Raw genomic sequence first — 12,453 nt, 5'->3', positions numbered from 1 at the left:
AGTTCTGGGAACTCTGTCTAGTTCCAAAATGCGTATATCACCCCCAAAGGAGACCTTCGTACCCTTAAGCAGTCATTTCCAGCCCCTGACAATCACTCGTGTGCTTTCTGTCTCTGTGGATTCACCTGTTCTGGATATTTCAAATAAATGGAACCATGCAGTGTGTGACCTTTTATGTCTGACTTCTTTAGTTAGCTTGTTTTCAATCTCTATCTGTGGTGTAGCATGTATCAGTACTTAATTTGTATTTGTGTGTACAGCATGGACATTAGAAAATGGGGTGAGAAATTGTTCTTAATGCAACTAATAAAAATAAATAGGACTTAAGCTGGAGAAAACCTTTAAAATACGCTTAGCATTTGTTCTACTTTATGTTAATGCTTTTTTAAAAATCTAATTTGATGTGTTTTGATAAAGATAGAGTACCTGACTTCTAATAAAGTATAGGGAATGAGTACAGGTCTGTAAATGAGTTAACAGTATAACGTTTTGTGGTTAAAGGCTCTACCCCTGACCCTAGCAATATCAGAGGGACTGGCGGGAAGTTATTGGTCAGGTGTAGTACAAAGATACTCATTGCTGCAGACTATTAACACATGAATGAAATACTAACCTATGTATTTGCTGTGCTTTCTTCGTGTGAAGCTAGTGTTTATTTGTAAATATGTAGGACCTTTTTCTTCTGAGAAAATTAATACTGTTAAAGAGAAAATTATTTGTGACACTTCACAGAACAGGAAAGCAGACTACTCAGGAGGATTGCTAACAAGGGGGCTTTGTACTTTGGGAGGGAGATTGGGCTCAGTTGTGAATACAGTGAGGAACACTAGTGACTTATAGCCAGGGAGTAGAGTAGGGGATTGGCAGTTGGAAAGTGACTAAGAGAAACCATCCCAGGTAAGGGAGATTCTGGCTAAACCTACTTGACGGAGTTTTTGCTGAAAGCAGGCCAGGCTGATGAGATACAGAGAGTGGGGATTTCGATAAACTGACTCAGCAAGATTTTTGCTACAGCTAGGCTAAGCAGACAGAGCCCCTGCCTGAGGACAGATCCCAAGGTCAGGACCTAGTCTGAAAGAGGACTGAGAGCAGCTGGACTCAAGCTTGGTCACAGAGAGAATCTGTCAGTACAGATCATTTGTGGCCACATGTTAATGGCAGTATCTAATACCTAGTAATGTAGTAAAGCTTACTCATATTGATGTGCTTTAAAAAATTTTTTTTAATTTTAGAGAGAGAGAGTAGGAGCGGGGGAGAGGGGCACAGAGAGAGAGAAGGAATGAATCTGAAGCAGGCTCCATGCTCAGCGTGGAGCCTGACACGGGGCTCAATCCCACAACCCTGGGATCATGACCTGAGCTGAAATCAAGAGTTGGATGTTCAACTGACTGAGCCACCCAGTCGCCCCTAATGTGTGTTTGCTCTGTTTTTTATGTACAGTTTATTATTTAATCAAGCTAATCCTTAAAAAAAAATTCCTTTTCAATGGCTGTGATGCGCATGCTTGAGGCTGTTGTGCATTTCTGACAGACATTTATTGCAACCATGTAGAAAATTCCTACAGCTATAATTGCATTAAGATATTTTCTAGGCAGGGGTGCCTGGGTGGCTCAGTCGATTAAGTGTCCGACTCTTGATTTTGGCTCAGGTCATGATCTCATGATCCATGGGTTCGAGCCCCGCATTGGGCTCTGTGCTGACAACTCAGAGCCTGGAGCCTGCTTCTGATTCTGTGTCTCTCCCTCTCTCTGCCCCTCCCTGGCTTGTGCTCTGTCTCTCTCACTCTCAAAAATAAATAAACGTAAAAAAATTTTTTTAAAGAATATTTTCTAGGCAGATAAATCATGCCATATAATTGAAGGGTCATATCACAACTCCTAGTCCACTTGAAATCATAGTTGCTTATAACTAAAAGTGAACCATTTGTGTTTTTGTGAAATGCTCTTGTACCCACAAGTACAGAGGAGCCTAAAATCATCTAGAAAAACAAAATGGAGACTTACATGAACACTTCAGGACCCCAGGGCAGATTTGATTATAATGAAAGCTTTCAGGCTTAGTGTAGGAGAAGGAAATGATCCTTATCATTGAGATCCAGATAAGTATCAAGTTAGTTATCGTTAGTCTCTAAGACAGCTGTACAAGGAATTTGATGATTGTAGATATTTATTCATATTTATGTGCTATATTCTCAGTAACCTCTTAACCTCTTGGAAGAATGGTTATTCCTCTCAATAAGTGCCTATTTGAGACTTCAAAGTAAGAATGTGGCATATCAGAACAAGGAAGAATACATATTCCTTCAAAGAGGCTTCATTCTATCCTCTGGCAGGTGTAGAGTAGTCTGGCCAGGGACTGAGCAGACTTGAGGTAGGTTTGCAGAAATTGGGAAGCTTGTTCTCCCTGGGTTCACCTGTCCCCTCCCTGCCCTCCGAAGGTCACGATTGGTGGCCTAGGGCTTCTCTTTGCCTCAAGGAGGCTCCTCAAGACAGCCCTCAATTCTATTGTTTGTGTTCTGTTTGTTTTGCTGCTTTCTGCTTTGCTTTTCAGCCTCTTGCACTGTGTATTTAAAGAATTTGTCACATGCCTCCAGGGGAAAACTGTTGGGGTCATATCTCTGCAACTCCCTTCTTTCAGGAAACTTGGCAGCTCTGAACTCCAATTTTTGCCACCAATCCTTTGAAATTGCTGAAAGCTCTGATGACTTCTCTGCCTCTTAGCAGCTGCCCTTGCCTGGCCTTGGTTCCCTCTGGACTTTGCCCCACGCACCTTTTCTCTTGGTTGATTTTGCTTTGTATCCTTTCACTGTAATAAGTCATAGCTGTTAATACAACTGCGTGTTGAATCCTGTAAATCTTGCTAGCATGTCACCAAACCTGGGGTGGCCTTGGGACCCTCAATGCACATGCCCATTTTGAGTTTCTGTTAAGTTCAATTATTATCTCTGAGATTTTCATGTTCTATTGAGAATGAACAGAGACAGATGATCATGTAACCCTTTTTCATATGTGTGTAAACCCAGACTCAGAGATGAACTGACCCAAGATCATCCATGTGGTAATTCTTCACAAAACCAGGAATCGTGCCCACGTCTAACCCAGAATTCCCCTGTACTTTCGTTGTATCTTGTATCTTCCAAGGAACTAAGCAGAATTGCTAAAAAGGAATGGCTTCAGCCTTTGAAGCTGTCCGAATTATTGGGAAGCTTAACTGTTTACCACTTTCATTACGTATAAGAAATGTTTCTAGATCAATAGTAAAATAAAGTAAGTTGGAGGTTAGTGACTTCATTACTATTTTTTTGAAGGCAGCTTAGTTATATATTATTTTCCAATGAAGTATCAGTAAATTAACAACTTTCTTTACTTTTTTTTCCCCCCAAATAGATATCCTCTTATTAGAAATTCTAACTCTGTGTGTGGGTATGCACGTGTGCAGGAATGTGCAAATAAATACTTATGTATACACTGTGGTCAGTTAAGACCGACAAAAATTGTTACTTGTATTTTCTATGGATAATTTTGTTTGCTTTGTGATATTTAGTAGATGCTGAATCTCTTATGAGCTAAGAATCAAATTATATAAATGGAACATTCTCTAATATTTAGGCAGATAGAGATTTTTCTTTCACCTGAGACCTGATATTTGAATACAAGAAAGACATAATCGGCAAGTCACAAATTGGTAATTTGGACAATGGAATATTTTTCTGTTTGTGTATCAATTTCAGACTTTCTCCCCTAGGATATGTTCATTGTGCTGTCTAAAGACAGTAGGTTAGTCTCAAAACTGTTGAAGAGGACAAGGTTAAGGTAGGATTCTGAGTCACAAAAGTAAGGCAGTGTTTTTAGTCAGTGGCTTGACGGCAGCCCATCGCCTGGGCTCTGTAGGAATTAACAAAGATTGATTAACTTTTTTTTAACAGATTTTATTAATTTCATAATAACATTTTGTATTTGTATAACCTAAGAATTTATAAATGCTTTCCCACTTTACTACAACAATTTGCGAGGTAGTAGGTCTGATATTGTGATCTCTGCTTGTACAGTAGAGAAAAACCGGTGTTGGAAACCAAGGACATGACTTGCTCAAGGTCATGCAGCTGGTTAGTAGAAGAAGAGAGGCACAGACCCAGAATTTCTGACTCCATAAACAGTGTTTTGCTTCTTTCATGCTTGTATAGGGAACAGAGCTGAAGATCTGCCTTCTGGTGTCTCAGATGTCAAGTCAGCTCTCATGCAAGTAGTTGGGCACACACTGAGGGGGATGGTGAATTTCTTAGGTTTAATTTTGTGTATGCTTAATAGTTTAACACAAGGATAGCCAGAACACTTTCTAAATCTGAATAAAGCAGAATTTTTTGTTATCTTTAGAAATCAGTTGGAATTTTAAACCTTTTCTGCATCTCAATGACACCCTACAGCAGAGAATTTCAACAGATTCATCCTGTGAGAAAGTCATATGGGTGAAGATTTTGGTATTTTTCCTGAAGCGGCATGAGGAAGATTTGGTTTGGGACTAAAAATGCTATTCTCTTTTAGAATCAAATGTTTCTTATTGATTAAAATCCAGAGTAGAAGGATGTTAGGGTAGGTGAACAGAGGCCAGTTATTGGAGAATGAAGCAGAAACAGGCAACGGGAGTTAACTTAAATGAAGAAAATTAGGGGAACAAGAAAGTCGTGGTGGGAAAAAAGTAATAGTGACAGGAAATAATTAAGTGCTGATTAGAGTTTCTTTTTGTGATTGAATTATTACTTGAATTCCTTTCTGTTGATGTCAAGGGATTATTTATTTTATAACTCTAGGGCAAATTACCTTCAAGTCTTTCTCTTCTTATCTGAAGGCTATTGTGAGATAATGTATAGGAAAGCCCTTCCTAAATCATGAATTGTTCAAAACATATGTTGGAATTATTAATAAAAGCAAAGCTGAGTTGCTGTGATTGGTCTTGAGCCTTAAGTTTTTTTTACTAAAGTATAATCAGTGAGATGGGGTAATATAAAAATCGATGATCTCATTGGCTCCGTTGGCTTCTTATAGAGTTCAGCAAACATTTGTTTAGGGCCTACAATGTATCAAGCACTTTCGGGAGCTGACAGGAGGCACTGAGATGAGTAAGTCACAGTTCCTGACCTTAAAGTGCTTAGGAGACAGACCCACAAGTCAGTGGTTTCACCTGCATACCAGAAGTGATCGGACAGAATGTGCAGGGTACAAAGGGAACACAGAGAAAGGGCACTTATCCCAAGGTGGGCTTTCATAAAGGAAGAACATCTAAAGATGAGCCTGAGCTGCAGTTTGAAAGAAATTTGAGTCGTTGGGAGAAAGAAGGTGGGAAGTGTGTCCTAAACAGAGGAAGGAATGTCCGTGAAGGTTTGTCATGTAAAACGTGAGGCAAGAAGTGGTTCAGAGATTGACTGGCAGGACTTGCTTGCTGAGAAGTGTGGTTTTACGACTCACTGAGTGGATGATTTGAGGACTAGGACAAGTGGCACAGGCTTGGTAGGGAGACTGGTGAGTTCCACTGTGAACATAGACTTGAGGTACATGTGAGATAGCCATGCCTGGTATGCACAGTGCAAGTTCAGGGGCGAAGTCAGGGCTAGAAATTTGGATGTGGAAATGATCGGAATGCAAATTAAAATGTGTGAGTTTACTCAAAGAGGGCATGCTTATGAGAACAGTTGGCCAAGAGAGCATTTTTATACGGAGGATGAAGAGCACTTGATCAGCAGGGAGGAGGGACAGAGGGGAATGAAGCACGACAGAGGAGAGGAGTGTTGGCATTCCTACCATTTAAGTGCAACAGAGAGATCTAGAACAATGGGCTGGAGAGTGACAACTGGAATACCAGTCGGAAGGCTGCTCTCGGGAGTGACAGAGGTTGTCATCTCCTCCTGTTCCCTTCGTCTCGAGATTCCCCCAGTTCTTTAACCCCTAAGCCTACTCCTTGCTCATCAAGAGCACTGATAGCCCTTCACCACTGCTGGAGGGACTCTATATTTCAGCCAGAGTGTAGACCTTAACGAAGCAGAGGCCAGGAACGCGACTTTGTTAGGACCTGCAGAAACAGGCGTCACAGTTTGAGTTACAGGAATGGAATTAGAGTGTGAAACCCACCCGCTCCGGGGTATCAGGATGGGGGATGCCAGAACACGGATGAAATTTATGTCACAGTCAGCATATGAAGGAGCCAAGACCGGCAATTAACAGGCTCACATTATTTTCTGAACATTCCTTATTACGGGATTTATTTGAAATTTCCAGGAGCTTTGTTTTCCAGGTTATGCTTTTCAGCCTTAAAAAAGTGCTAATCAGCATCTGATTGCTCCAAGTCTCCTTGATGTCTAGGAGCTTTTTTTGGCTTGATCTTAGGTATTTTTGTTACTTCAAAATCATACTTCCTCTGTTTCCTCAGCTTGTAAGAGTAGACTTTTCCTTTAAACCCTTTCTCTTAGTTCAGATTGATTAATATTCTAGTGTTCAGCTACCCGTGTAGAATTAGGTCCTTGCTCTGACCTTAGTGTAGTGGCTGGGCTTCCTGTAACCAGCTTCCTTTATGCCAGTCTGTTTTCCTTGGTGACGGTATGGGGGTTCAGGGGTGCATCGGAATTCTGTGTTCCATAGACTTCCTGAACGATGCTTGCCCACCCACCCACTGCATGGATTTTGTGCTCTTCCTAGACATTGGGAGACCCCGCAATGCTGCAGGTAACTACACTGCTCTGGTCACAGTGCCTCATCACCATGGAGCCAGCCTCTACAGTCCTGGTTGGTGTTCTCAGCCCCTGTACCAGCAGAGTACATGGCTTTTGAGCAAACCTGCCTCCTCCCTTGCATTTCCATGGTCGTTTCTTCTTGTTAGGACAGTCTCCAGGAGGAAAGTAAGCAGGTTTCTCTCCTCACTTCTTTCCTGCATCCTTTGCTTTAGCTGAAGCCTCCATCTTTTCTAAGTGTCTTCCATGGATGCTGTGATTCACCTGGGACACCCTGAGAATGTGAATCACGAAACTCAGGGAGGAATGAATTATTGTTTTTCAAAAGAAAGAAAGAGAATAATGGTCGTTTGAAGGGGCAAATATGTTTTTGCCTTTTAATCTAACACTTTTTCTAAAGACCTAACAGTTTCATGATAAATATTTTAGTTGCATAATTGAATGCGGTGAAATAGTCCTTGTGCGTGATAGGTTGTAAAGTCTCACATCGTCCTTCGGGCCACTCAGCTGGCTTATCAGGACTGCTGCATCATAGTGCAAGCTCTGAACTTTTTAAGAAGTTTGCTATATAAGATCAAGGTGGTTTTGCAATCTATTTTTAATGAGCGGGAGAAAAACAACTTTAGGAAAAAAGATAATCTTACCAGATGAGTTTTGCTTTCTCATTTCAGAAAATGAGAACCACATAATCCATTAACTTGTCTTTCCTGCCTGAACTTCTAGATATCTGAACCGAATTTAATATTCAGTGCAGGACTTCTTTCATGCGAGCTGCCTAATGACATTTGCTTCTCTGTTCATTTTAACAGATTATTGTTCCCTTTTTATTGTCTGATTTTATGGCTTTTAATTGCACCCATGGTGGGAAATCCTGTTTGGAAGCAGGTGGGATACAAACAGACATCTGTGTGAAATTAAGATAGTTTGGGTCACAAAATGGGGACATTGAAATGCTTCTGTAGTGTTTCTTTGATAACACTGTGTGTGTGGGCATGTGCACACATGTGTGTAGAAAATCTCCCAGATGGGGAGAAATCCGAATACTGTGATTTTTTGAAGAGGAAAGAATATTTTACCCTAGTGGAAAGGTTGTCTTTTATCCCAAACAACCTACCTAATGAAATATTCAGAAGCACTTAGTGCTTTTAAGCAAATGTCTTATTCTGTGTCTCAAGGGAAAGTAATTAATCTGGGTGTGAGCATTCACTTGTTTTTCATTTTTATTCTTGACCAATGGAAACTGGATGGGTGAGTGCATGGGCCGTTTTTATGGCAAATAATCATTGTATAGACTTAGAATAAGTGGTTTCAGTGTTTAAATACCACAGTTTCTTATAATGGATGAATTATACGATAAATAAAATAAAGTTTATTGAAATGGTCTGTTTCTTTTCAGTGATTAAAATAGAACTTTTAACCCTACAAATTGATGAAGTCTTTTCAAAAGGCAACCTCATGGGAGAGTTTCTTGTTTTTTGTAGCTATCTAACTATAGGGTGGAGAGTGACAGTCTTTTAATATAATTAATACTTAGCATTTCACCCTTTATGGTTTCAGCTATTACAAATCTTTTAACTTGTTCATTTGGATAACATCTTTAAAGCTAATGCAAACTCTTACATTATATTGAAATCAAAATTAACCCAATATGGTCAAATAGCCTTATGTTAGAACCTTAGGATCTAATGAAGTCTCATGTGCTCTATGTGCTCTGGCCACAGCCCTACCACTTACGTCTTGGATGAAGATGAGCCTCGATTCCTTGAAGAAGTGGATTACAGTGCAGAAAGTAATGACGACTTAGATACTGAATTGGCAGAAAACGCAGGAGATTACGAACCTTCTGCTCAAGAGGAAGCACTTTCTGACTCCGAATTATCAAGAACATACCTACCTTAAGCCTTCTACCATCTCTTGTTAACTGAAAAAAGAAATGAAATATCTTGGGTTTTCTTACACAGGAAGTTTGAGAGAAAAGAGTTAAATAGCTAACTAGAGAAAGGCAAAAAGTAACTTGGGCCTGTTTGGTTTCAAGACAATAAATATGTTATTAATTCATGATAACATTGGCACTTGTTTTATTTCAGATATTCGGTGCACTTGATACCGCACTGAATGATCAAATACTGGATTTACCTGTTTTTAAAAACCTGAGTATCACTGCATGAATTTTTATCTTTAATGGTTATATCCTGCATCAAAGGGGTAAATTTTAAAGTGTTTGAGAATATAAAATCTGAATTCTAGAGTGGTTGAAAATCCCGAGTTGTTGAAAACTAATATATATGTACATGGATTTCTCTAGCTGTGACTGTGTAGTGTGGTTAGACATCGAAGATAAGACTGTTCTTCAGAATCATGTTAACTGTGGAGTTGCGACTGAAATCACCCAGAGTTTGCCTTGAAACCATTACAGTCTCCATTTACCAAATTAAACAAATAAAAGCTGTATTAAATATTGGATTCATTTCGTCATCCTTTTTAACCAGCCCAGATTATTTGGTTTGTGGAATCTTTGTGAGGCTATTATAAAAATCCAACAGCTGAACACACTGATAAAAACTTGTGAAAAGAAAAAAGGGCCGAATTTACCGGTGTTAAGTTTTTACGGTATACGTGAAACTGTACCTATTGTAGAAGATACTTTTGAACAGCTCTCTTCTCTAAAACTGTGTCTCGTGGGTGTACCTGAAATTAATCACTATAGTCAGTTAAACTTTAAAGATGCAGTGAGAGTGTGATCCAGTGTTAAGTGTGTGTCTCTGTATTAAGCATATTTAGCGTTCCCTGAGTTGTGTGATGCTGTTAGATTTACTGAAGGGAGTTCACCTAGGGCGTGCCGACCCTGGTGTCTGAGTCTAGGTGACCGTGATGATGGTAGACCATTTCTTGTAGTGACATCTTTGCGGGTTTAAGCTGCTCTGCTGCAGGAATGATTTTGTCTTCAAATAAAATAAAACTAGTTCAGCAACTCTGGAAAAGTGTCCTAAGAACTAAGTTTCTGTTATAATAACACAAACCCAAAGGAGATACCTCATTCATGGATTCTTGCCAGGACTCACATGCTTCGCTTTTGGTACATTGTCTTTGCTTATTCCTGGTTACAATTCTTTTAGGTCTTTTTTTAAAAACCTGTAATAATGGAAAAGAAAAGATAAAAGTGTATTTCATGTTTTTGCCTTTTCCAAATCAGTGATTTTCACTGTCTTTATTTGAGGCATTTTATCCATGGTATAGCTTATTTCTGGTGGTGTCCTAGGAGCCATGTTTAAACACCTAGCACAGGGCAATTGAGCTCTTTTTCTCTTAGGAACCTAATTCTTATGAATCTCAGAAAATACAGACTGGATTGTGAGGATTGCCAATCCTCTTACTGTGTGGTGAGCTAATGTGGGAAAGATGAGGATACTTTGTAAGGTCAAACCTTATTTATTTAATAATCCAATAATTAGTAAAGTAATTTATTTTTTATTTATATACTTCATATATAAAATAATTAGATATTTAATTATAATTTTTTTCAGAGAGTGGATTGGAGCCACTGTGTCTGTATGTAAATTTTTCTTGCTTCTTATAAAACTAAAAATTGAAACCCAAGGTATCCATGTATGAGAAGCAATTACAGTTACTGTAATGTGAAGAATAACTCAAAGCTTGAATTTATTATGTTGGCAGTTTAAAAATCCCTTACTGTAATATTTCATATCGATGACGTACATCTTTTAGTATATGTTATAAAACCGAATATGCCTTTTATTAAATAATTATTCACAAGGTGGAAGAGAAACCTTTATAGTTAGGAAATGATATTTTCCTTAATAAACAGCTTTGGGAAAATAAGAATTTAAAATCCTAACTTTCCTAAATAGGGGTAAAGCTAAATGTAATTGGCTCTTAGTAGCTAAAACTGCCCTAAATGTTATCCCTGTTGTCTATTTCTTTTCAGGATTTTCAAAGAATAAGTGAGATGCCTTCAGTGCCATACTTCTGAAAAGTAATGTGTAGCTGACAACCTGAGTCTAATGACAGAGTTTAGATTTATTTAATTTGCCTTGTTTTTGGAACTATGAATATTCTTAAATGTAGATGGTCTAAACCAGTGGTTCTCGTCCTGTGTTGTGTGCATCAGAATCACCTGGGGAACTTGCTTCTTAAAACAGAGATTCTGTAGACCTGCATGGGCCCCAAATGTACATTTCTTCAAAATTCTCAGGTGGTAATGCTGTAGGCATCGCTCCGGCAGAACCACTGTCTCCCCTGATGCGCTCTTCCAGCCTCCAGTTTCCTAAGAGGAAGTTAGCACCAGGGATGGTTCCGATCAAACTAATTTGTAGAATCAAGAAAATAGACACAGGGAGATCAAGCGAGGTCCCAGGGGCACGCAATCCAGATCAAACTAATTTGTAGAATCAAGAAAATAGACACACAGAGATCAAGCGAGGTCACAGGGGCTCCAGCCCAGGCCTGCAGACAACTAGTCTTGTGTTGTCTCCTTGCCGCAAAAGGAGATGCTGTTGTTGGCCTTTCCCCAGAAAGGGAGAACCGTGAAAGGCTTGAGGGTCTGTCTTGAGTTTGTGAAATGTATTCAGGCAGGGCAGCATGCAAAAACCTATGGTTCAGATCAGTTTCTCCTTTACTGCAGTCATAGTATTGTTTGAAGACAGGATTTTGTCCTGCCTTAGTATCTTTCTTACTCACTTCCTGCCAGGTCTCCCAGTTTTGTGTGGTATTTAGAAACATGGACATTTGTCTGAATCCTAATTACAAATAAGTAACCTGGAGTCTCACTTCAGATAGCGCACTAACAGCAATGAATACTATCTTTCTACATTTCCAATGTCCAAGTTAACATGACCATATTATTATAAGCACTGAAATGGATAATATAATAAATGTACTAATGGAATTGTCTTTGTGCATGATCCAGAAATAAATGACAGTAACAAAACCATGAATGTATCTTTATAAATCCTTTTGTTTTCTTGTATGTACTTTAATGGTTATAAAAGAATGGAAAAATCAAGTGAATTCAATGAACCAGCTGCATGTAAACGCTAGGTCCCTCCATTAGGAAAAAGCTGTTGAAGCAGTATTTCAAATGAAAGATCATTCTACTGTATCCATTAGAATGTTCTTATTAATATTAAGTGAATATTTCTCTGGTTAAAGCATATTTAAAATCCTGTATAGAAAAAAGGAAACTCAGAAGGTAGTCTCATTTTCTTTATGAGAAGTCACATTTTGAAGGTTTGGTTCCCAGAATGCCAATTTCAGTTGTTTTTCACTGTTAATGATATTTTAAAAGCCTTAATATTGACCTACACAGTGCTGACCATTAAGGGCCTTCTCTTTCTATACCCCGAGCAGTAACTTAGGCCTGTTTCTGCTCCCTCTACCTCCTAAGCCTTCTTTATACTTCAAGCTCTTTTGGCCTCTGGGCACCTTCTCTCAAATCTTAGGCTTCTGAGCTTGGTTGGTTATTGGGGTCATTGAGTAATTAAACTTTTCAGTTTGAGGTCACTAAACAGGCAGGACCTAAATCAAATGAGTGGGCCTCCTAGGGTGGCATTTGAGGCATTGGACCACCAGCCAAAGTGAAGTTTTGGAGCCTGGGATGTGGCTGACGCTGTTGAGGGTGGAAGCGATCTCTGCGTCTGTGCAGTTGCACGCATGCACGCTCACAAGCCAGGGCAAAGTGCAAGGGGGCCTGTGATGCCCTTCTGTCTGCAAACCCG

At 39.4% G+C, this 12,453-nt stretch overlaps 1 protein-coding gene across 7 annotated transcripts in view; it reads left to right on the top strand.

Moving 5' to 3' along the window:
* AGTPBP1 (ATP/GTP binding carboxypeptidase 1) overlaps positions 1 to 11,677 on the top strand; it is a 202,476-nt gene extending 190,799 nt beyond the window's left edge. For 6 of the 7 annotated variants that reach the window (XM_047102959.1, XM_047102983.1, XM_047102965.1 and 3 more), the window contains exon 26: positions 8,440 to 11,677. In XM_047102959.1, the coding sequence (XP_046958915.1) occupies positions 8,440 to 8,617 (178 nt within the window). In that variant the 3' untranslated portion in view covers positions 8,618 to 11,677. Of the gene's footprint in view, positions 1 to 6,686; positions 6,887 to 8,439 lie in introns of all 7 variants that reach the window. The other variant, XR_006966288.1, reaches the window with a different exon arrangement.
* Positions 11,678 to 12,453: the final 776 nt, after the last annotated feature.

The sequence above is a fragment of the Lynx rufus genome, unplaced genomic scaffold (assembly GCF_022079265.1).
Source record: "Lynx rufus isolate CCGP_SWC_20201006 ecotype Redwood Valley unplaced genomic scaffold, mLynRuf1.p SCAF_10, whole genome shotgun sequence".
NCBI lineage: Eukaryota > Metazoa > Chordata > Mammalia > Carnivora > Felidae > Lynx > Lynx rufus.
Note: the sequence above shows the minus strand (reverse complement) of the source record. Positions and strands in the feature narration are given on the sequence as shown.